Source organism: Motacilla alba, chromosome 2 (assembly GCF_015832195.1).
Source record: "Motacilla alba alba isolate MOTALB_02 chromosome 2, Motacilla_alba_V1.0_pri, whole genome shotgun sequence".
Classification (NCBI taxonomy): Eukaryota; Metazoa; Chordata; class Aves; order Passeriformes; family Motacillidae; genus Motacilla; species Motacilla alba.
In genome coordinates, this window is record NC_052017.1 from 3,012,122 (window position 1) to 3,037,503 (window position 25,382).

At 40.1% G+C, this 25,382-nt stretch overlaps 1 protein-coding gene across 11 annotated transcripts in view; it reads right to left on the minus strand.

Annotated features, from left to right (window-relative positions):
- Window positions 1-12,282: 12,282 nt before the first annotated feature.
- The window catches only part of ADCYAP1R1 (ADCYAP receptor type I), a 149,751-nt gene continuing 136,651 nt past the window's right edge, over window positions 12,283-25,382 (minus strand). For 4 of the 11 annotated variants that reach the window (XM_038128739.1, XM_038128740.1, XM_038128741.1 and 1 more), the window contains 5 exons: window positions 23,926-23,979; window positions 21,032-21,115; window positions 15,714-15,843; window positions 15,445-15,486; window positions 12,283-12,697 (listed from right to left, as the gene is read on the minus strand). In XM_038128739.1, the coding sequence (XP_037984667.1) occupies window positions 12,488-12,697; window positions 15,445-15,486; window positions 15,714-15,843; window positions 21,032-21,115; window positions 23,926-23,979 (520 nt within the window). In that variant the 3' untranslated portion in view covers window positions 12,283-12,487. The remainder of the gene's footprint in view (window positions 12,698-15,444; window positions 15,487-15,713; window positions 15,844-21,031; window positions 21,116-23,925; window positions 23,980-25,382) is intronic. The other 7 variants (XM_038128743.1, XM_038128747.1, XM_038128745.1 and 4 more) reach the window with 7 other exon arrangements.

Here is a 25,382-nt window from a genome sequence, read left to right on the forward strand (position 1 = left end):
CTTTGAGGACTGAAGTCTCAGTCCTCAGCTCGTTATCACCACACCCAGTGAAGTGGCAGAACTGAAGAGTGGATGATCTGCTCCTTGCAGCACCAACACACAAAGAACTGCCAGAGGCTCCTGACAGCGTGAGTGCAGAAGTTCAAAATGCAGGACTGGAAGTCTCTACATCAAAAGTCAAAAAAATCTCACCTTGGAAGTACTTGGGATGGAGAATCACAGAGCAAACAATTAGGCCACAGAATTTACAACTCAGCACCAATGTCAGCAATTTACAGGATTTACAGCTTTTAGGAGAAATCCGTTGGATCAGGCCAATTTTGGGGATCACCAATGATGAACTTGAACCACTTTTCAACTTATTGAGAGGAGATTGCCACATTAAATCACCCAGAACCCTCACACCTGAGGCCCAAGAAGCCCTTGAGAAAGTTGCTGAACCCTTCAACAAAGACAAGCACATCGTTGTGAGATGTCACATCCATTTCTCCTTGCAGAGTTAGGGGAAAAAAATGCAATTATATGGTCTCATGTTTCAATGGGACACCTCAAAGAGAGATCCTTTGCTGATAGTCAGATGGATTTTCTTATCCTACAGATCTCCAAAACCAATTTTTACAACATTAGAGAAGACAGCTCAGATGATAATCAGAGCCAGAGTGGGAGTGCTGACAGTGACAGGCAAACATTTCACCTTTGATGCAGGGATCAGGATGCACACCCAGCTCTGAGGATGGTGAAGCAGAGAGAGACAGAGCTGTGCTTGCACCACTCTTTGGGTGACCTTCCTCTTTCTTCAGGACTGAGCTGGACTCCACCTCAACCTCTCCAAAAGCAAAGAAAAGGCACAGGAGGAGCATGAGATGGGTCAAGACAGGAGCATTCCCAGGAGAACCTGCATCAGGCTTGGAGAACACAGCCATCCATTCACTGTCTGAGCTTCAGTATCAATGCAGCTTTAAAAAATCTGTATTCTCTCAGTTTGCTCTGCTCTTGGTTAATTATTTAGGTCAGCAAATATTTGACTCCTGGAAATCTCTTTGCTGGTTTTAGGTACTTCATCTCTAGTTCTGTTAGAGCAGAGGTGAATTGTCCAGGCTTCTATAAATATGATTCTAGTAAGTTAATTATTAATTAGGAATTTAACCCATCTGTCACAATGCCATATTTTGTTGTAAAGAGTAATTTTGTCTATTCTGATCTTCTTATCAACTTGACTTGTAACCTCTGTTCCTGTGTTTTGTTGCTGAGCATAGTAATGAGAATTTGTATACAAAATGTATGATGTACATCTATAAAATGCAAGTGGCAATTACAGCTGTTGTGAGTTTGTACAGTTACTTTATGTCAGTTTGGATATTTCATTTGAATTTGTACATTTAAATTTGTGTCAGTTTGAATATTTCTTTTGAATTTGTACATTTAAATTTGTGTCAGTTTGAATATTTCATTTGAGGCTTTATAAAATAAAAGGTTAATAATCCAGGGGAGTGCTAAAATTTCTTGGAGAAATTTTTGATTTGGGCTGTGAAAAGAGCCCTGATCCCTTTCTGGTGACACACCTGAGTTCGTGTGGGCGTGTTTATGAGTCGGGAATGCTCCAGACAGGGATGTTTTGTGTCTCAGAAGGCTGGGAGGGCAGCAGAAGTGTCCCACGCCGTGTTCAGCTGTGCTGTGTGTTCCGTGTGGAGCCACTGCCACCTCCTGGAGCTGGATGTGTGCAGCCACAAAGCCAGGCAGGGCTCCCAAGCCTCTCCTGAGTGAGTTTTATACCACTCCCAAAGGGCACTGCATGAGACAATTAAATTACATCAGCTGCTTTCTCCTCTTCTAATCTCCTGGTGTTTTTGCCGAGTTTAACTCTCCAGGAATTATTTTTAAATCCCTTTACAAACTACATGAGACCCTGAAAAGACCCAAATCTACTTTTCCCAGCTGTTTTTTATAGTGTTGCAGCAAAGACAGTTTGGTAAGGTAAGTGAAATGTCTGAGAGTAGATTTCTAACTCTGATAACGTCAGCATGATTTTTTCAGAAAGTTTGATTGATTGGGCTCTAAATTAAAAAAAAAAAAAATCAGCAAGCAGCTTTATCTATTTTGCACATTGAGAGCTTCCCCGAGGCTGCCTAATGCACCCAGAGCAAGAATTATTTCAGTATCTGAGAAGGATTTGTTCAATTGCAGAAAATACAACTGAATTACAACTGAATTCAAGCTAGCTGCTCCTTGACTAAATGAAGTTTTCCTCATTGAAATCAGGTGTCTGGGATTTGGAACAAATGTACTTTTGTGTGGTATTTTGTCTTTGAAATAGTGAATATTTATTTACACAGGGCTTGAAGAGTGGCTGAAATATTTTTGAATATATATATATATATATAAATATATAATATATTAATATATTATATAATAATAATTATATAATAAAGAGAACGTATATTGTATCATCAATTATATTATTAATTAATTATTTAATATATTAACAGATGATAATTAATTAATATAGCAATGAATATAATTTATTGTATATAGTAATTATATAATAAAATATTTTATATAATATTTTTATTTTATATATATATATATATATATATATATATATATATATATATATATATATATATATATATATAAAGTACTTTTGCCTTTTCTTTCTCTGCCTAAAAAAAAAATCACTTAGGCTACATAAACCATTTAGAAATTAGAGGTTTTCCAGATTCCCTGTTCTGCATTTGCTTTTTGATTTGCTTTTTGTGGTTACACTGGCTGGTGCAGCCATTCTGCACATGGTGGGAAGGGGGGACACATCCTGTGCCCCATTATTCAGCTCTCAAAAAAAAAAAAAGGGGGCTGAGGCTGCCTCAGGTCACAGTGGAAATCCATGTGAAGGGCACTTACAGTGATTTGAAATGTAGCAAAAATTAAAATACATAGAACTGCCCTATCTTTCCCAATTCCCCACCTGCCCATGGCTCCCTTTGCTCCCAGGTCCTGCCTCAGTGAAGCTGTGGGGTGGTGGTCTCCAGCCCTGCTGCTCCCTGATACATCGCTGACCACAATTTCACTAAATTTCATTTCCCCTTCAAAGCACACGGCTCCAAATACCTGTACTTTGGCCAAACAATGAGTTAAAAGATGCAGCCTGTGTGGGGGATTCATGGATGCATGAAGGACAGGCAAAGGTTTATGGTAACTGATGGAGGAAGATGGGGAAAATATCAGAAATAGTTCATCTTCTGTGGAATCTTCTGTTTCAGGAGTTTGAATGTACTTCACAGAATTCATAGAATTCCCAGAATGACCAGGTTGGAAGAGACCTTCAAGATCATCGAGTCCAACCCAGCCCCAACAGCTCAACTCAACCCTGGCACCCAGTGCCACATCCAGGCTTTGTTAAACACACCCAGGGATGGTGACTCCACCACCTCCCCGGGCAGCCATTCCAGAACTTTATCACTCTTTCTGTAAAACTACTTTTTCCTGCTCTCCAGCCTGTATTTCCCTTTGTGCAGCTTGAGGCTGTGTGCTCTGGTTCTGCTTTAAAAATGTTTACTTGCTGCTTTAAAAATTACCCTGATGATAAAACTGTTCAGGTTTGCTTTGGCTATAAAAAAATGGAAGCCGTGAAGGTCTTTGTTTGAGGACAACAGAATTTCTGCTCCTGTTTATACCCTGTAGGAATAATATTTAGTCCCCTGTGGATCAAACCTTGAGGCACAGGGGTTTTTAGAGAGCGTGTTACGTTTGGTTTGGTGATACTGGTCCACAGTCCTGCTGCTACTGATGCAGGGAGATAAACACCAGTGGTTTATGGAGAAGGAACACTGCAGGGCAAAGACCTCACCCCTGGTTGGTCCAGGATTGACTTTGCCAGAAGATTCCAGGGTCTCCTTCCCATGAAGAAGGCAGTGAACCCTTTTAGCCCAAAGAGCTTCTGCTTCAGGAAAAGAATACACTACCCTGTAAGTTCACGGACAAAAAGTTCTCTTTGGTGCAATTTTATATCAGAACAGACTTTTACAAAATGATAATACATTTATTGTGTCATCTACAGCAGTATACATGTTAAAAACGATTTCTCAAAACACAAAAAGGGTTAGAAAGCAGCAGTTGATATCTGTGTTTCCACCTCATAACAAAGCTGAATAACCCCAGATCCCATTACCAATTAAACCAATTTTGACCAAAAAAAGGTCAGTATTAGACCCAACAGGCCAGTAACTTTGTACCTTGACACAGTCAAAAGCCAAAATACAGCTTTCCATCCAACAACTTGGTTCTCCTCAGAGCTGTAGCAGGTTGCATTGCCACTAAATTGACAAGTAGAAGGGAAAGAGAATGAACACACCAAATATTTGTTTTTTTACAGATTGTACTGATACACAAAGGCCTCTTGAGACTTCTCTGCAAGCACAAAGTCCATTGGGAAAGGCATATGCAGAAGCCTAAGTAATTTCAGACACTGAAGAGTGTCATATCACACAGTGTCATATCACACAGTAATTCTTCACATGGATGAGAATTCCCCAAAAGAAAGCCAATGGGAAACTGCAATTTGAATCATAAGAAGGTGAAAGACCATGAGGTTCAAAACATTGTTCAAGCTCTGCTGGTGTGTTTTCATACACAAAGTACAATGTGTATTTAGCTGAACTTAGCTCTTTAGAACAGATTTACACGGAGCATCATTAACCTCAGAGCATCCTCAGCTGCTGCTGCATCCTCCATATCCTCCTACTGGTTCTTAAATGCAATTCTGAACTGGTTGCATGTGCCTGACTGCTAAAATCAGAGGTAAAATAATTTCTTTTTTATTTTTTTTACTGCATGTTCATTGTTACTAGTTTGTTCCTGGACACAGAAGTGCTGGTTGTGTGGACACAATCTGACAGGCAGAACAAAGCATCCTGGAAACTCTCCATGAGAGCTCCGAACTCTTTACCAGGCATCCACCTTCCCTAAATCTGGTTGGTAACATCCAACAGGAGCCAGCTCAAAGCTTTTAAAGGCCATAATTTCTCAGCATGCATGAGACAGAACAGTAGTGACTGGGCAAAGTTGTCAGGGAAAATTCATTTCTATCTAGACCTCCCCGGGGTCAGCATCTGTCTCTAATCTGGTCAGGGAGATGTCCTGGAGGGGAGAAACAGCCACTTGCAAAGTGTGAATCATCTCACCCTGGAGCAGACATCAAAAATGTTTGATGCTTGTCCTCTGAAATTGCTCATTTCTCTCTTGTGACCAAAAGGGCAAAGTGGAGAAACAAGAGTAAAGGAAGAAATCTTCCCTTTTTGGTGTCTGAGTGATGTGGGTGTGTCCTTAGCCTTCTGCTCAAGATCTCATCCAGAGGTTTAACTCTGAGCCAGAATACCTCATGCCAGTAGTGCCAGATGTTGAAAGGGACACATCTAATATAGCCCTTGATATTCAACTCCTAAGGAAGAAAACTACTTAAGAACAGATATTTGGTTGTATTTTTGCATTATGTAGGTTTTCACAGTTGCAGAAAAGGAGTTGAAGGAACACTGCCTCAACTGAGATGATAAAGTCTGAGTTTGGACTGAATCTCACTCTGAGTTTATCTGTTTCCTAGATAAAGGAAATAGATAAACTCAGAGTGGGATTCAGACCACTCTGGGAAAGATTCACTCAGATTTATCTATTTCCTGTGGGTACAGATATGACTTAGGAGCTATAGGAGACACTAATCCTGTCAGGCAGGATCCTTTGTGGTGTCCATATATCCTGTTCTCACCAACCCTTTAGACCTCCCATGCTGTGGCAGCTCTGCTGAGGTCACAGAAGAACAATTTAAATAATATAAGCACACCTTGTTCTGGAAGCCTTGCCCACATGAGAAAGATCTCAGAACAAAAGAGAAAGTCTGGTATCATGGAATCACCTCATCTTATGGGGAAAATCTTAATTTCTAGGTTTTTGATTTGTGGGAGCCTTTGCATAAATACAGAAAGAACTAAAGCCCTTCAGCAGCCTTAAAGAATCTATTGCTGTACAAAGAATTAACTTAATTTCCTTAATAATCATCCATGGACACTTCAGAAACCATCTCTGGGCTTTGAAGCCTCCACAGGCCACAGAATGAAAACTTCTGACATGGGCAGTTGTTTCTGAAACACTCTTGAAACCCAAGTTCAAATACCAAGGCAAATAAAGCCAATTACATTAATGGGGTTTGCATTTCTTTTGTTGCTACTGTTTGTTAAAATCACTGTGAACAATTTATTTTTCTATTTCTCTGAAATTTTGATAACTAATTTCTCTCAGGGAAGAAAAAATAGTGTAAAGTTGGATATTTGTATGGTTCACAGGCTACATTTAGTAGAGATTTAGTAGTAGTGTCAGACAAAAGCACTGAAAACTCCCAAACTGACACCATCAGTACATTTTAACCTATTTTAATTATGATTTCCTGCACTATTTTGACTGAATGTGTGTCCCATCTATTTGATTGGAAAAGCTTCCCTTGACCGATTATAATTGAAAACAGAAAAGCAAAATATTGGATTTATTTTCCTTTTAGGTTTGGCTGAAGAAAAATTGCTCAAACCCCAAATCTCATTCATACACTTTTGAGAACTGAAAATCTTTATCTTCATTTTTATTGTTCCTTTTTTATTTCCTTTCCCCCCAGGATGCTTGGCTGGCTGCTTTCAGGTAATTTTCCTGCTATTTTTAACAAATCCACATTTTTCTGTATTTGATTCTTTGCACTGGTTTTGCTGCCCAAATTTGGATTAGAGCTGAGAGAAATGCAGCTTAATAGCATGACTATTTTTAGTCTTATCTTGCAGCTGTATGATCAAAGACAAACTGTAGACTTCATCTGAAATAAAGCTGTTTGTATCTCAGGAAAAGAGAAGGAAACTGGAGGCAAGATCAGTATGACAAGGAATCCAAGTGAGCCAGGAGTTATTTCAACTCCAGGTTCAGATAAAGGTTTTTTTAACTGCCAAAAAAGTTTTACAGTAACTTTCCAGTGGGAAGAGAAGGTGAAAAAATTGTGCTGAATTTTAAAAGGAGAGGTGATCAGTTTAGGAATGGGAGTAAAGTAATGGCAGTTAAAGGGCTTCCTTCATATTGAGTGAATATGTTTTGTTCTTAATCATTTTGGCTTTGCCTATTTTTAGTTACTGTTTTCTTTTGTCTGTGGGACTTTGAAAAAAAAAATCTGAATTTTTGAGCTGACCAGAGATCCCTTCATATGCAAGCACTGGATCTACTCTGCTATTCAGAAGCAGAATTTGATCCACATGAAAATATTATAAAAATATTAGAATTGACATGAAAATGCTATGAAAAGCCACAATTTTGTAATACATGGGCAAGGCAAATTATGGCAAGTAATCCTTCTGTCACTGCTGAAGAGGATTGGAGTCTCACAGTCAGGTTTTTAGCACGAGTCCAAGAAACTCTCTCTTGTGTCCCATTCTGGTCCTCAAAATGCAAGAAAGAAGTGGCCAGACTGGAGAAGGTCACAAGGAGGACCATGAAGATCTTCAGAGGGATGGACAATGGGGGCAGTGAAGAAAAACTGAGGGAATTTTTCCCTGGAGAAAGGAAGCCTCAGTGGTGACCTCACCAAAAAGAGTGGTCAGAAAAAAAGATGAAGGTTTTCTTCTCCACAAGGATCCACATGGAGAACACAAGGGTGGCAAGCTGCACCAGGAGAGGGATCATCTTGATATAAAAAAGAAATTTTTTTTAGAGTGAGAACAGCCATTCATGGGAAGAACCTCCCCAGAGGTGTGGTGTGGTCCCTGTCAGGGGAGGTTTTCAAGAGGTGACTGGACAGGGTGTGGAATAAACTCATCCTGGCTCCCATTCTCATGGAAGGTTGGACCAAGTTTGCCATTCGAGGTCACCTCCAGCCTTGGTTGTTGATTCTATGAACTTCATTCCCTTCTGGAAGGGGATCTCACACTTGCCATTGATGATGGAGAGAGTCCAGGGAGAGTCATGTTTGCAAAGGTAAACTCAAATTATCAGTTCATGGCCACTTCTGGTTGTTATTTAGCCTTGTCATTGCACTGTCCTCAAGGTGAGACAGATGCTGAAAGGGAGCAGGCAAACACCCAGTAAAGTGTCTGGATTTAACTTCCAAACTTCATTTTCCTCTGGACTCGCCTACCTTCATCCCTTCTCCCACCACCCCATTTTAACACCTGGTTTTCAAATGCAAATACTTAAATAATGCAGAGGAACTTGAGTGGTTTCCCTCTATAATTCAGAACTTCCCAGAACTAAGCATTTAAGGTTCTTTCCCTGGGCTCTGAGTTCCAGAAATACTAAAAGTGACAGTAAAAGGAGGTGACATCATCATGCAACAATGAAATAGCCTCGTTCTTTACCATCTAGGTTGTATTTTTCATTTTTTGGATGTGAATTGTCCTGCAGTACCAGCACTCCACACTGACAAGTCAATAATCAAAACAGTGGTTAGATACAGTAAATAGTCACAAAACCTGCAGCACAAAAAGTTTTCTGTACATTTATAAAAGCAAAATAAGAAAATTAGACAGGAAATACATCATGGACATGGTAGAAAAAATGGCTCAAGGAGCACTGCACACTTTTTTTTTTTTGTTTTAATTGTGTACTGTTTTTAATAACACAGCCTTTCTAGCTCCAAAATATATTTCACAGTGAAAAATCAAACAAAACACTGTTACACTCAGTTGATATTTACACACACAGAGAAGCAAACTGCCTGTTGGATTCTTCCCTCCTGAAACAAATGGAAAAACAGCCACTGTGGGATGGCCACGCCTGGCCAGCACCTGCAGCTTACATTCAACAGAGAGATTTGTGGAGAGCTCATTTGTGCCATGGCATCAGAGTCTGGATCTGTGTCCACCTCAAGTGTGACCTGTCCCTTCCAGGGACACTGGGAAGGTTCCAGTGACCCAGGAAAAGCCAAATCTGCCGGTGCATCAACACTTTTATTCAGATAAATAAAATCATAATAGAAGGTTTTGGGTTTTTTTGTTTTGGTTTTTTTTTTTTTTATAATATATTTTAGATTTAATATGTTGAAGATCCCATTTCTTCTGGTAAATTCAGCGCTGGTGAACAGATTCAATTTTTCTAATGAACAAGAAACACATTATCTGCAACAGCAGAAATTTCCCCTCCACTGCTCTCCAAACTCCTGAGCATTGGCTCAAGGAATTGAGGAGCACATCCAACTTTTCACAACTTTTCCATCTTTGGATTCTCTATCTGGGACCACCAAAAATTAATGGTAATAACAGTGTGCTGAGGCCAAATCCCAAATCCAGGTGAAGCAGTTTATTCTAACAATTACAGCAGTTTTCTGTACTGGTTTAATTTAGCTGAGGACCTGGTCTCCAGTGTGCAGGGTCAGAGGGTGGTTTTGGTGATGTGGACATTTGCCCACAAGGCACTGGACTGAGATCCACCAACTCAAACTGCAGAGCACTCTGGGATGGCCAGGAAAACAACAAAACCCAGAAGCAAGCTCAGAATAATTTCAACAACAGCGGAAAAAAAAAAAAAAAAAAAAAAAAAAAAGATCCAAACACCTTCTTGCTCTGGGCTGAAACAAGAAAAAACCTCCAGCTAGAGGCAGTTATTTGACATCTTTTCCTCCACAATTTTAATTTATTAATGATTGAAAACTGGCTAATAGACATTCATGAAAAAAAAAACTTTTGGGTTTTTAAAAAATAATACATTTACAGTGTTGGCAATGTAATCCTTGTGAAAGCTCATCCTACAGAAAACTGCCTAATATGCATTTACCTGATAAATCTGCCTTTCCCCAATTCTGTCTGGACAGCAAACTTCCTGATTCCTGGAGAAATATGCTAAAATAGAAGAAAGACAAAGACATCTGAAGAAAGACAAAGGGCCAATCTATCAATTAAAAACATTTGGACTTTTGCAGAGAGCGGGGAAGAGGGAAACAAATTCTACTCTCTGAGCTGCAAATAAGAGCTGTAGACTTGGGAAAAAAAATGTGTTTGGATCATATAAATCCCATTTATGAACCTGAAGTGCAATGGAAGTGGTTTCAGCTGTTTTGCTGGTCCTCTGTGCCACGGCAGATTTCACATGACAGGACTGTCCTCATCTGTTAAGAGCATGACCCTGTACCAATATGACTTCAAAAAATATTTCTGTCTGTTTTGAAATAAATTTACATTCATTTAGATGGCTCCGGCCAAGAGAAGAATATTCCCATAAAGGATTATATAAGTGTTAAGTACTATTATAATTAATATTTCTTGCACAACTTTCTGAGACCTTTTTTTTTCTCCTTTTAAAAATAAGTAAATTAGGATTATCTTTAAAAATCTCTGCTTAAAATGACATCAAAACTCTTTTTTCTTTTGTACTTAAACTAACAAAAACCAGTGAAATTAAAAGCTCACACTCAGCTGACACTAATATTCCAAGTATTTCACTTTTTTTTTCTGTTTTTAGTTTATGATCATGTCAACTAACATCGAAGAACAAGCCTGAATTTTGAATTTCCTGGTTACTATTAGTTTCAGTTCAAAACTTCACATTTAAAATGCCATTTTCATCTTTGTTTGTAATATATGCATACACATACACACACATATATATATATTTGATATATATATATTTCTCAGTTCATAAATTCATAAATCCAAGATGAAGGGAGCGCTAGGACGGCCCTCGAGGCCGTTTTTTCACGCTGTATAAAGATTCTTAAGAATTGACATCATCGACATTGGGTTGAAGTAGATTTGTAGCAGTCGTGGCTTTAACTACAAGGCAAAGGTTGAAAGAACATTCGAGTTCCTCTCCAAGAAAAGCAGTAAGACCATTGGTGGTGAAACAAACAGAATATCCCAAGAGAGAGAGAACTGCCAGGTGTGGGAAGTCATCCAAAGTCTTTATTCTTTCCTTCCGTGCCATCCTCGTGTTCAGTTTAGTTGTTGTTTTTTTTTTTTTCCTCCAAATGCAGGTGGTTTTTTTTACCTTCCAGGGTGATTCTGCCAGGTCCTTCTTGTGCCTCTTTGCTCTGGCAGGGAAGAGTCAGCACTCAGAAGTCAACCAGGTTGCTGTCAACTCTGTGTGACAGCACTGCCCCAAGCCACCCACACCACGTGTGGCCACTGGAGGAGAGGGTTCAAGGTCATCTGGAGGGAAAGGCCACCCTGGAACCGCCTCTTGCTCTTAAGGTGGGAGGGGAGGGACAGTTATTTGTGTTATAAAGAGTCCAAATGATCAATCTATCAATCGATGCCAAAAATAGAGCTATATCTCAACTGCATGGCCCTTTTAGAAAATTCACAGCTTAGCTAGAACAGAAAGCATTCCTAGGAGTGTCCCTGGGTATGGAAAGCACAGCAGATCCCACTGCTCTCGCCTGAAGCTCCTGCACTGATGTGCAGTTTCGTGTTGGCACAGCTGTTCCTCTAAATCCATCGGGAATGTCTGAATCCAGCCATGAACTCAATTTTCTGGAGATCCTCCTGAATCAAGCTGGATTGATCAACCCAAGCACGTCAGCTCCATCCTAAGACTCCGAAGAGAAACACTGCAGAAATTCACGTGCCAAAAGACAGGGACAGGCTAAGACATGGGTTAGGGAAAACCAAAAATAGGCAAATCCAACCCAAAATGGAAACCAAGTGGAAAGATGACAACAGTCATGTCCATTCACAGAGTAGGATCAGTTTGGCAGCCAAGGATCACAACTGCACAGCAATCACTTGTTACTTTGGACGGACACGGATTACTCGCAGATGCTCTGAAATGGGAATAGTTGAGTGGGTGGGTTTGGCCTCTTGTTTGTCCTTTAAACATTCTCCATTAATGGCCTTGAGTACAGCTGGGTATTTACAGTGACTGTTAAAAAGAGATATTTACACATTTCCTTTGCTTTTTCACCTCGGAGAGGAGAGGAGAGGAGAGGAGAGGAGAGGAGAGGAGAGGAGAGGAGAGGAGAGGAGAGGAGAGGAGAGGAGAGGAGAGGAGAGGAGAGGAGAGGAGAGGAGACAGAAAAAGGAAAGGGAAAAGGAAAGGAGAAAGAAGAAAGGAGAAAGGAGAAAGGAGAAAGGAGAAAGAGAGGAGAAAGGGGAAAGGGGAAAGGGGAAAGGGGAAAAGGGAAAGGGGAAAGGGGAAAGGGGAAAGGGGAAAGGGGAAAGGGGAAAGGGAAAGGGGAAAGGGGAAAGGGGAAAGGGGAAAGGGGAAAGGGGAAAGGGGAAAGGGGAAAGGGGAAAGGGGAAAGGAAAGGAAAGGAAAGGAAAGGAAAGGAAAGGAAAGGAAAGGAAAGGAAAGGAAAGGAAAGGAAAGGAAAGGAAAGGAAAGGAAAGGAAAGGAAAGGAAAGGAAAGGAAAGGAAAGGAAAGGAAAGGAAAGGAAAGGAAAGGAAAGGAAGCGAGACCTGCACCACCACCAAAACTATTATTTCATTTTTTTTTCTTTTTCAAGGGATGGTTTTTGGTTTGCTTGTGGTTGCTTTGCTCTCCTCAGCTGCTCATGTCGCCAGGTTCTCTGCATTTATGCTGGACATCCGAATCTGAGAGCTGCTCTTGCTCAGAATGGAGAGTTGTGTCCCCCCGTTCACTCCGCTGCTCGCTAGAGAAGGATGGCGATGTTTGAAATCCACAGCAAAATACCGGTTGACTTTCCAGCTCCTCCATTTTCTCTTTATTTCTGATTGCACCTTTAGGGAGAAACTTCAAAAGGTCATTTTTTATGTACTTAGCCGCTCGAGGACATGCTGACAAATTATCAAGATTAGAAAAAACCCCACAATTCAACAGAACTGGTTTCATGGTTTATTAAACCATTATTTATTATTAAACTCTTTCATTCAGCAAAATCTGAAGTTACTTTTTCATGGCTGGAAGAGGTCTGGGCACATGGTGGGGAACTACAGCCCTGCCCAGGTTCTGTGTCTGACTTCAGATAATTTAGGATCAGCCCAGAGGTGCGTGGAAGACCTGATCAACACCACCTGGTGGAAAAAATAGCCTGTTGTCATCATTGGCCAGTACCAAAGATACAGCAAGGAGCCAAAGAAACCAGCAATCAAGAATAGTGGATAATATTGAAACACCCTGTCCACAGAGGCAGCTTCTATCACCTGCCATTAATGGATGGATGTTTACACAAAATTCTGCCTCTTGCTTTCAGGTCCTCTCCAAGCAGAGCAGGTCTGGGATTAATGCACATTTGTGCCACCCTCCTTTTCTTGAGAGGTTATATTTTTATTGCCACCCACAGTAAATCACCAAGAGTAAAACAATCCAAGGTAAGAAGTTCAATTAGGCAATAAGTAAATAATTCCACTTTTCTACTTATTAGGCAATAAGTAAATAATTCAGCTTTTCTACTTTTCACTCATTACCAGTTTGCTGGCAACACTGCTGGGGGGTGCACAAGTGTAGAAATATATCAAGTAGTAAAAATTTAGTATAAGAGAGGTTGTAGAAGCTTCAGCCAACATTTACTTGATTACTCATTCCTGTATCATATTTCTGAATGAAATAGTGTAAGAACAAGGAAATATGTAGAGATGTTTTCCCAATATATTGTTCCAATCTCCAATGAGCTGCTGTGTCAAAGGTAACAGTCATTGTACCACTATCACAGCTGTTGTGACAGAAATTGCTGGATTTTCCAGGATTAATATTGTCAAAAAGGATAAGATAAAAATGCTAAACAAGGGCTTCAACTGTATGGATGAAAACTACGGGAGTAGAAATCCAACTGGAAAACTTACATTCTCCTTCTAAGACCTACAAATTCCTATTTGGGTTAAAGTTATCTAAAACATAGATATTTAAAAAGTTAGATAGAGAATGGAGTTATATTTTCTCTGTAAAAAGGGAATAGTGTTTGCATCTCGAAGAGTGTGATATTCCAAACATTTTCTTGCTGTAGGAAATTTAGTGGAGGCACAAGACATACTGTAATTACCATTTTCTGATATCTTGAGAGGGAAAATGGCTTTAATTAACCTGGTTGTGTTGCTTTGGCTAAGAACCACCCCCCACACTCCTTCCAAGGGGCTTCAGGAAATCTTGGCTATGCCCATGAGCAAAGACAACCCATAAGTTTGATGAGCTTGGAGGTTGTTGTGGTTTATCTGAGAAGGAGTCACTGGAATTAAGGACTTTGAGACCTCTTTGTACAGAGATCAGCAATGCCAGGCCATACCTGCAGTCAGCCCCCTTGAAAAGAAGAAAAGAAGGTGATTTCAGGAAAAAGACACCAACTGTTGGGCTGCACAAGAGATGTGCAGCAGTGGAGGAGAGAATGGATGAACTCTACATGTTCCATGCTCCTCTTAAGGCAACATTGAGCAGGGAACCCTTTTCCATCAATTCAGAAAACAATCACCTCAGGGATTCAGTCAGAAAAACAGGCAGGGAAATGCAGATTGGAACAGGAGAACCAGAAGAAACCACAGATGTGGCCAGCAGCAGTTGCCATGTGCTGAGAGGAGTGTGAGGCTTGCAAGGGCACCCAGGTGCTGTCTGGGGGATGGCTCTGGGCACCTGACACCCTTGGGCTGTGTGTGTGAAGGGGGGAAGGTGGCAGGAGAGAAGCTGGCACCAGTTGGGTGGTGCCCAAGAAAACTCAGCCTTCAGTGGAGGGTTTGACACTGTTCTCCTCACTCCTCAGCCTTTTCCTAGGGAAGCTGGAAAGATTTAGAGTGGGTGGATGATCTGCAAGAGGGGAAGGAGACCACACTGAGAGATGAACAATGTTTTTTATTTAGCCTGGCACCTTATCACTAATGGTGTCATCCAGGTATTGATGTTGGACCCCACACTGTTCCACACAGAGCATGGAATAGTTTGGGTTGGAAGAGACCTTAAAGGTCATCTCCTTCCACCCCCTGCCATGGGCAGGGACACCTTCCACTACCCAGGGTGCTCCAAGACCTGTCTTGGGCACTTTCAGGGATCCAGGGGCAGCCACAGCTTCTCTGGGAACCAGTGCCAGGCCCTCACCATCTTCTGATGAATCTCAGATTGAAAGCACCATCACCAGTTTGACTGATGGCTCCACACTGGGTGAGGACAGAGACATGTCAGACCTCTTGGAGAGAGCTGAACAGGCTGGGAGAGTGAGCTGGCAAGAACAGGGCAAAATTCAACAAAACCAGTGCAAAATTCTCTACCTGGGATGACATTTCAAGAGAGGCCTGTCCATATCCTACCCTTGTCAGGAAGCCTTAATCTGAGCCATCATCTCTGGTAAGGCCAATGTTTTGGTTTGATAAAGACATCACAAATCCTTTTTTCTTCTTTTCTTGCTTATTTTTTTTTTCTGAGAATTGTGAGATTCAGACTAAAGTATCAGGCATTATGGTAGATGATGAGTTAGAATGGACAGTTGGAACAGCAGTTACTCCCACAAGAAAACGGGATGTGGATGACGAGTGAAGGACATTTAATATTAAAAATCTTACCTCCCCATTCAAGAAGCAGTAGAGAACAGCAACAACAAAACCCTAGGGAAATGGGAGAGGGGAAAAAAACAATAATTCAAATCCTGAAGGAATGACAGAAATTAGCTGAAGTTAAAAAAACACAACAAGCAAACAAACAAACCCAAAATCCTGGTATACAAAACATACACATAAATGAGCAGAGACGCACTCTGAGAGCTGTGCAGGCAAAGTAGCTCTAAAGAACAGAGGTTTGGTTCTAAGGACAGCTGAATTCAGTGTATAATCACCTGGAAGGATCCCAGTCCCAATTCAAACACCAGCCTCTCCCTCTTACTGACATTCTCAGGAGAAAAGGCAAACACCGTGTAGTGAATTCCAAACAAAGGGATCAGCAGCAGGGTGGAGCGAGCCAGTCTCCTGTCACAACAGAGGGAAAGAACTTTAATGCAGCCTTGCAATTAAGCAACCTGCGCTTTAATTAAAGAAGAAAGCACAGAAAATATTTTGCTGACATACTTTTGGGAAATACGTACACCGCGTAATTATACAAACAAATATGCAACATTCCTATTTGTTCCCAAAGACTGTTTGCACACACACTGCAGTTTGCTCCCCCTTCTTCACACTGCTACAGTAATGGGACATTAATTATGCTTAATGCTCACTGCTGCTATTTTTATTTGCATTATTATAAGCAGGAATTTTCTCCTACCATGCCAAAAAATGAGGGGAATTTTGCTGAGGGGTTCAGACTGCTACTATGGTACAATTATAAACCTCTCACCCAGTTGCTTAATCCCAGTGGAGTGTTTGAAATCACTTCTTTCTGTTGATTTCTGTGTGTGCGTGTGTGAATATGTTTCTGCGCAGCAAAAAATATCCAAAACAACCGCACAAACAAAGCAGAAAAACCAACAGCCATCAAGTAAAAGTTAACCCCCCTGCATGTTCTTGTGCTCACAACTATTGCTGAAGGTTTGATTTTGGTCTCAATTTACACTGTTGGAAACCTAAGTGCAATTTCACTGTTTAACTATTTCACTGCTTCAGAATAAAGAAGTTTCAGAGGGAAATTAAGCTCAGCTTATATAAAAAAAAAAAGGGTTGGAAATGAATGTTTTACATGTGGGCACTTAACTGGTGAAATTCCCCCAGAACAGGGGCCAGCAAAGACTTGTGCATGTTTTGTGGAGTGTCACTGTCTGATTGAGCAGCAAAAAAAAGATCAAAGGGAAAGCAAATGTTCTGAAAATAAGGCAAGTGCTCTATTACAAATAAAGTGACCAAAAAACCTCCAGGACATTTTCAGAGGGGAAGAATATCATTGATTATGTTCAGGTAAGTGAAGAAGGCAGATGGAGGACAAAGGAAGGCAAAAAGCTGTAAAGATTTTTTCAAAGAGCTGCATATTTGTTCAAACTCAATCGTCCCCTCTGCTTTTATCTATTTGGTACATTGCAGACAGGTTTGAATTTGCTGACTCATGCTCAGTGATAACCCAAACTGATGTGTTTGTTTTAGAAGATTTAATTAACACAGTTTCAAGAATTTTGTCAGCACAATTATCTCCAGTAGTGATCTGGGAATGGGACATGAGTGCAGTGCTGGTCTCTCAGTCAGACTTTGGGCCCCAATGGGGATAAATTCCTCCCAGCTCTTGCACTGAACACACCTGAGCCAGAAATGTGATGGACACCAAACCTCAGGTGTTGGTGGAAGACCCCACAAAACAGAACACTCTTCTTGTGGGTGATAAAAGTAGACATTGGCCAAAATCTTTTGAAAAGAGAGGAACAACCTCGGAACAGGGTGATGAAGAGCATTCAGAGTGTCCAGCTTTGATGATCTCTAAAAAAAGTAATTTATACAGGACTGAGCCTGTGTAAAAGAGCTTTTGGAGTCTTTTCTAGTCCTTTATCTCTATGGACATATAATCAGGTTAATAAAAAGGAATAGAAACTTTGAGGAAGAGATTAAAGAATAATGTTATCTCTGTAAAAAAGGGATATAAGGAATATAAGTAATGAAATTAAAAAAAAAAAAAAACACAACAAGTTAAACGTAATAAACTGGACAAAAATATCATCTCTCCATATCTTCTATCATTTCTATTCAGACTTAATGACAACAACAAAAGGATAAATGTTGTTTTGATCTAAAAGTCAGAATAGAATTGTCTATTAATATGTTCTGTCTCACTGCACTCTTGGGAGATTAATTCAGGGGAAGATGCACAGGAAGTCTTTTTTATTGTCAGTTTTCTGGCATGAGTCATACCTGATTAATCACACAATTAGTTTGAAGGATCTGGAAATATAATGCCATCATCAACTTATTTGAGGTGTTGTCTTCAATATTGTCATAAAAGTGAGGAAGAAAACACATTAAATGACATATTCAGAAGTTTATAGATTATTAAGATCAATAAAGAGGTAAAGAAGATTTTAATGATAAGAAAAGCCCTGAGAGACATTAATGCCTGTATGAATGATGATAAATTGCTTTTTTTCAAGAACATTGGGAAGAGACAAGACTTAAAGCAGGTCCTGTGAGATGTATAAGTTTATGTGCAACAGGGGATGAAAATCTTGAAGGATACAGTGGAATTCTCGGGTGAGTAACAGCCAAAGATATTAATCCTCTTTTCTTCCCCCACTCTTTCAGACAGGTAAGAAACTTGGAGGGGGTGGATCTAGAAGTTCTGAGGACAATAATTGTTCAGGTGGCTGTTTGGAAGATAATGTTCTCCAAAAGATCTAGCAAAAGCCTTGTTCACATTCCCACAGGGAGAGGAAAGTCATAAGGTTACTTAAAAAAAACCCCCCAAAACCAACAATTTGAATATCAATTTTTGATGAGGCTGACATATTGTTTTCCAGCTGTTATTTTCCTTAAAATCCCTTCAAGCATAAGGCTTTCTCCAGTAGCATGGCTATGAATGTGGACTTTCCATTAAGTGTTAGTACCAACAAATAATGGTGTCCTCTGTTCTCCCCCTCTGCTCTGTGGAATAATGAAATTAGAACTTCTAGCTAAAAGAAACACTAAGTAGGAAGTTTGTCTAATTTTACCAGCATTTGAAAGAATCATGCTTTTATTTTTCCATTGCACATCCACATTTATTCAGGAGATTGCTGAAGTCTCAGCTTCTGAAACTTTTTGAGAGAAAGAATCAAAAAAAGAAGCAAAAAATCTCCAAATCATGGACTTTGATGGAAGTACATATCCTTGTTTTGCCATTTAGTCCTGCCTCTCTACAGTAAGAGAACTGCCCAGTTTAAAAGCTGTCCTAAGTGAAATACTTTGACCAAATATGAACTTCTGCAATGAAGACATCAAGGTGTGTAGTCCTGAAAAGCAACATTCACCTCAACAAGGTTTGGCATTCATAGCATAGATATTGATAATGAAATTATTTTTAAAATGTCTCTTAAGTCAATGCAGAGAAAAATGCACTTTTAAAACATAATTCTTGTGTGCTACAGATGTCTTTTCAACAAGAGGTGAACTTCTGTTGTAAACCTTGTGGGTATTGAGTACATCTATTTATGTATATATTGATTAACTTAATGCTGTGACATATCTGCAATGATGACATCTATTTTTAGTTAAATTAAATGCAGACTTAAATTCCCTTTATTGTTGGTGAAGAGCAAGAATCACTGACACACAAGGACAAATCCTCTGCCCCGAAGGAAGTTCTTATCACATCCTAAATCTATCCATTGACTTTAAATGGAACCTGGACTGAGTTTTTCACAAAAATTTCTGCCCTGTAGATTTGTGAGGTTTAGATTAGAGAAACCCAATTTCTCTGGCCAAAGGTTCATTCATCATCTACATGACAAATCTGTGCAAAAAAGAATAGTGACAGTATTTCAAATTGAAGGGTAAAGAGCAAACCATGAATGTCTTCAGTAATGAAATGCTCAACCCAGCTCATGTTTAACAAACTGAAGGATCTCTTTTATCACAAAGTGCTGAACACATTAAAGTGACTTTCAGGAACCTCAGTAATCTTCCTGACAGATCTTTTCCAAAATTTAATTAGGTCTGCAGCATCACGTCCAAAACACCTGAGGTAACACCTGAATGAGTCCAGATTTTTAATTTTCCCATGCATAAACCACATCTTCAGACCCAGGACTTGAAAAACAGAGAAGCTTACCAAGACTTTCATACTTCAACAGACACAAAAACCATAGGTTTAAATACCTCCTGTTTAGGCTGAATTCTTCTTGCCCTTGACTAGGTAGAGGATTTCACCTTAGAGAGTTCTCAGTCTCCCATCTTTCAGAAACACTGCATTTAATGTAAAATTTGGCTCTCTGCAAAGGCCCAACAGGATGCCTGTGCTGCATCAGCACGTCCATTAGGCACTGAACTTTATACTTCAAATTATCTCCTCCTAAACCTAACTCCTAGTTTTACCTAACTGTTCTTAGTGTTCAGCTGCTCTCTGTGTAGAAGATGGAGCTGCTCCTTTTTGTCTTCTGTATTTCTATCTGCTTTTGCACAGTTCCACTCTGTTGACTGAATATTTTTCAGCATCTTCATTGTTCTATTTCTTAATTACCTCAAAGATATATGAAATCACACAGAAAATTCTTTTTTTTTTCTAACTAAAAAACATAACCATATATGCAGCTAAGTTACAAACCAATCTTTTTTCCTTAATGGTGTTGAAGATAACTACTAAATATTCTTTAGCAAAATCCTGGAGTTTGGGGTCTGTGTGTCAGGACACCTCAGAGAATGTTGCTTCACACTTATAAAACTGCTGTGAAATTCAGGAGACAGATCATCAGAAAACATATTATAGATGTCTGAAATTGCACCTCATCTAAACAAAATGAGAGGAGGACCTTGGAACTCTTTTCCAACCTTAATGATTCCACGAATCTGTGAAAAACCTGTGGGCTTCTTGTGCAAGGAGCAAGGGGTCAGGTGGACTATGGGATAGTGATTAATTCACACAACTCTTGGCAAAACGGCTTTTATTCACTCTTCTGTATGCCTCACTCCATATTTGATGATATTTGACAATATTGGACTGAACTTGATGATCTTAGAGGTCTTTTCCAACTCAGTGATTCCATGATTCTATAACTTCTGATGGACACAATTCATTTTGATATTAGGTCAGCATGGGCCTTTCCTCACCCCTGGGTGTTTATTAAGTTAACTCCACTCAATGGACAAAAGATGTTTTATACTCATTGAGGGTCTGATTGACTTAACCTCACCCAGTTTTTCTAGGAAACTTTCATGTGAAACATTTTCTCTCAGTATGAAGGTGCTCACCTCTTTGCTGTACAATAAAGAGCAGCTATTAATTCTGCACAGACACTACCCAAAACCATCAATAGCATCAGCCATAATTACAAAAAAGAAAAATAGAAGAAAAAAAAAAAAAAACAACCTTAAAACCCTCGGTCGTGGCGCATCGGCAAAAGCACAGAACAAGAACAAAGAAAAAATTCTACATGCAACAAGAACTAAATGAATGCTTTGCTCTCTGCTTTCCCCTCTGCTCTCATCCACTCATTTAACTGCAACATGCGTCATACACACACAGTAATGCCACAGGAGTGCGTACACTTACAGGGTAATGGTTGATAGTTCTGACATCTTGCAAGAGTGCTGGTTAGCCCTCTTAGGCTTACAGTAGCATTTCTGAACGCAGCTGCTAAATATGACAAGATTAGCATTTTTTTCAGCATATCGTGAACAGGCCAAGGTAGGTCACTTTCAACACATTTCATGAGACACGTCACAAAGATGGAAAGCAGACACGACAGGATGGACTCACAGCACAAACCAGCTGCTTGACTGAAGCAGAAATTAAAAAATTAAATAAAAAAATTGAAGTGCACTGGCTGTTGCTGGCCGTTGTGATGTGCTGATTCACGGACAAACCAAAACTCGAACACCCTGAGGGCAGGGGGGCAGCGCTAACGCATCCAAAATACACAGGACCTGCTTGGTCTGGTTTTGTACACGGGGGCACAGAACAATAGATTAAATGAGAGTGGACTGCATGCTCATGGAGAACAATCAGAGAGTAACAGAAACTCATAGGATGGGGATCAATCTAAGGTGAATTGGATCAGGTGTTCCTCATTTTTGTTGTAGTGTGGATCCCTTGTTTTTAACAAAGAGTTCTCATAAGGACACCAAAGCTATTTTACCATCTTCCTTGGTGATGGGGAGGGAGCTCAGTATGGAATCTGAATGTCTGGCTGGTAATTCTGGAGGTACCACTTATTTTTTGTCACACACACTAAGGCAGTGTGCTTATCAAAGCAGCAGGCTCATACACCGTGGAGCAGGACCTTGCTCCCTGCATGTTGGATTCTAGGAGCAGAGAACAAAATAGTTCCTTTCCAACCAGCCAGGAGAGGCTCATTTAAATCAGTCAATCAGAAGGACAGTCTGAAACATGGAGGCATTTGGAGGGATCCTATAGGAGATTTTATATCTGGGCTGAAAATTATGAAAATTGAAAATAGTGATTTCTTGTCAACTTTCAAAGGGAGAATTTTTGTTTTGTTTCAACATGTGATTGTTTTGGTGGGATTCACCTCAGGAGAGGCTGGATGTTTGCAGTACAGGTGTGTAAGTAAAATGGACATCCTCAGGACCCTGAGAATCATCAGAACAAACAGTTGAGAGAGAAATACTCATTTATTGGCCAGGTACATCTGACCTGTTTTAGATGTCCACTGTAGGATGGGATGAACACCAAACACCACTGAGTACCCTGACTAAATCTCCATTAATACAAAGGATAATAAAGGATAAATCTCCATTAATATAAGGACAATAAAAGTTGATTTTTAAGGCAATTGCCTTCAAGGCAAACATTTAAGCTTGTTCAAACAAACCCAACTCTGTTTCAGTCTAAGATCTGTGTTCACAACTCATGGAATTTATAATCTGAACAGCAAACCAGGATGAATTGAAAACATACTGAATTTCTCCCTACTTTTAACTCCTCTAAGTCAATCCCCATTTCTGGAATTATATTTTGCTTCCTTTGGATAATTAAATCCTGATAACTGTGTTGTTCTTAAATATTACAGTATAGGAGCTGGAAAGAACACAGTCCTGGGGCACAGACACATTCAGCAAATGGATATAGTAACCGTGTTCCAACTCATAAAATGAATTTCATTTTTTGGATGTTGCTGAGGAAGTAAACATGAAAATGACTGTTCCTTTCGCACTAGAATTTCTGTGCTAAATTTTTGCACCCCCTGCTTTTCACAGAGCTGAGTTGGGCATTAATTGTCCACTCAGACTGATCAAAAAATGAGCAAGGAGGTTTAAGGGATAGTTCTATTTTGTTGTGACTGAGGCTTTCAGAAGTGACTATGGATTTTGAGTGCCACTCATTTTTTTGATCACTTGATCTGAAACACATTTCTCAGACCAATTTTTACCACAAGAGGGCTGCTCAGCCTGTGTTGAAAAGAAGCACTTACAAGGCACATTAAAATACAGAACCTGAAAAGGAAACAGCTAAAAATCAATAATCACTTGGAAAAGACTTAGCCATGGGTTGTTGTAGAGGTTTGTGGTCTTCAATTATATACTTAATGTTGCCATGGCAACCTAGAAATAAATTCCCATCCATGTTTCCTTTACTGCTTATGTCCTGTTTCATTTGACAGGGATTGATTTTTTTATAGATTTTCCTGGTGAAGAGATCTAATGTGACAGCACTTGGTATTTACTAGAATTATTGAAAAAAAACAGACTTGATTTTGAAAATATTATCTACGGATTAACTGCTGCTCCACACCCAGGGAGGGGACATTGACACACATTTGTGATGGAAAACAATGCTAGTACTTCTTAGGAAAACCTTAATATTTTAGTGCTGTTAGCACTTATTTTCTGCCATTTCTAATTTTGATAGAATCACCTCTCTGATTTTAGATGCTGCTAAGTGCCCCAGATCTTTAGAGTACAGAATTTATAGACGTTTTCTTTCCTTTCTCCCTCCCCTTTTATTTTATAAACTTTATTGTCAAAGTAGAGACATTGATGGAAGGAAAGGGAGAAAGAGAGAAGAGACAGAGGAGGCAGGAACCAGAAAAAAAAAATTAAAAAAAAAAAAACAAAACAAAGAAGGAGAAAAAAATAGACAAATATAAGAAAATGTATTAAAATGAGAACATGGCTATGAAAACACTGCACAAATCAGGGCAGGATCCTCAGACCTCTGTAGGCACACAGAGAACGGAGTCGGCCACATCTAACTCTACGTGCCAAAGACAGATTCCGAGCTGAACTATCACCTTGAACTCACTCAGGGAAAGAACAGGGACTTCCAGGCTAAGCTGGCCTGTGTGACAGAGACATCTAAGGCACAGGGGATGCTCTGTCTGACGGAGGTGCCCTGGTGTCCCCGAGTGACCATAGACGACGACTGGACTGCTCAGATCGAGCACGAGACTTTAGACAGCTAAAGGCAAACAAGCTGAGTCTCACCGCAAGTGTCCTGGGCAGGGACTGCAGCTGCATCTGGGAGGAAGAGGGAGGGTGCTAGGGTGGAAGGGGAAAGAAAAAGTTAAACACTCCCGGGGTGAAATGAGCCATGGATGATGTGGCTGAAGGCCACCGAACACCTGGACGTCTCGATGCAAATGAGAGAGAACACAAATCTGAGGCAAAAGGAGTTGTAATTCAGTTTTAGATGTCTCAGAGGTGCTTAAGAGGAGGGAGATGAGCATGCTGATCCAGGGGAAGGAGGTTATGCTGCATTATCCAAGTAGATCCATCATGACAATGGTCAGGGTTCTGAATTTAGGTCATTACCAACACGCAGGGAATGATGAGGTTTGTGCCTTGTCTCTGAATGTGCTGAAGGGGAATCCTTTGGGAAATGCAGTAAAGGTAGACCTTGATTCATGCAAATTAAAACTGCTCCTCATGGAGAATCTTTGTGCACCCTGCTTGAGTAATTCTATGTAACCTCACCATGAGTAGGATTGGCAGCTGTGTAATAGCAGGAGAAGGAATGCAGAAACAAATCAATGAAATAAAGCACTGAAAATACAGTAGAAAGTTAACCAAAGTGGAAGAGGAGAGATTGTATGGGAGAGAGAGGAGAAAACTGAAAAGTAGATCTGTCTCATATATAATTTATATCACACACCCTCCTCCCCTCAGCTGATAGTTCTCTAGGCTGGGAGACACCTTCTCCTTGCTGCTCAGGAGCTGAGGATTCCCTGAAGCTGCACTTGTTTCCCTTTGAAACACCAACTACATTTACAAACCCCACGCCCTTACAGATCAGGTGGAGCAGTTTGGAAAACAGAACTTCTTCTGTGAGCAACAGATCCTACGATTCCATCCCACTCCAGTGGCTGACCCACAGTGTGCAGGCAGAGCCATTCACCCTCTCATCCACACAGAGTAAGCCCAGGTGTTCTCAGCAAAGTTGTCTTTTAGTTGTATCTCCTCTAATTTTTTTTTTAGCTGCATGCCTTTCTCCTTGTCACCCCATGCCAGCATGGCAGTCACTGGTGAGAAACAGGCCATAAAGTGAGATTTACCTGGCCTATCTTAAACTTGTTGTTTGAAGTGAAATAAGCTGTGCTAAAGGATTATCTTCTCTGGACTGGGTAGGTCTCTACTGACTGTGGAAGGAACCCGTGCAGGATTGTTTTATTAAACCAGGTAGATCCCTTGCCCTCTTGCTAAAAGTACAAAAAATGTTGTGCTCTTCATGGGAAAAAAAATGTAAAAAATAAGGAAACTGTGTCTCTAGCCTTTAATGGAAAACAAATCCCAAACTCTTATAGCCTTGTTACCCAGTGTTCTACTTTTCCTTTCTAATGTCACCAAAATAAGAAGCTGAAGCTGAATGACTGCTTGCAGATTAATGCTGTGGCTAAAAACAAATGTGTAACAAATGTGAATTTGGACTGGAACTTTTTGTCCAG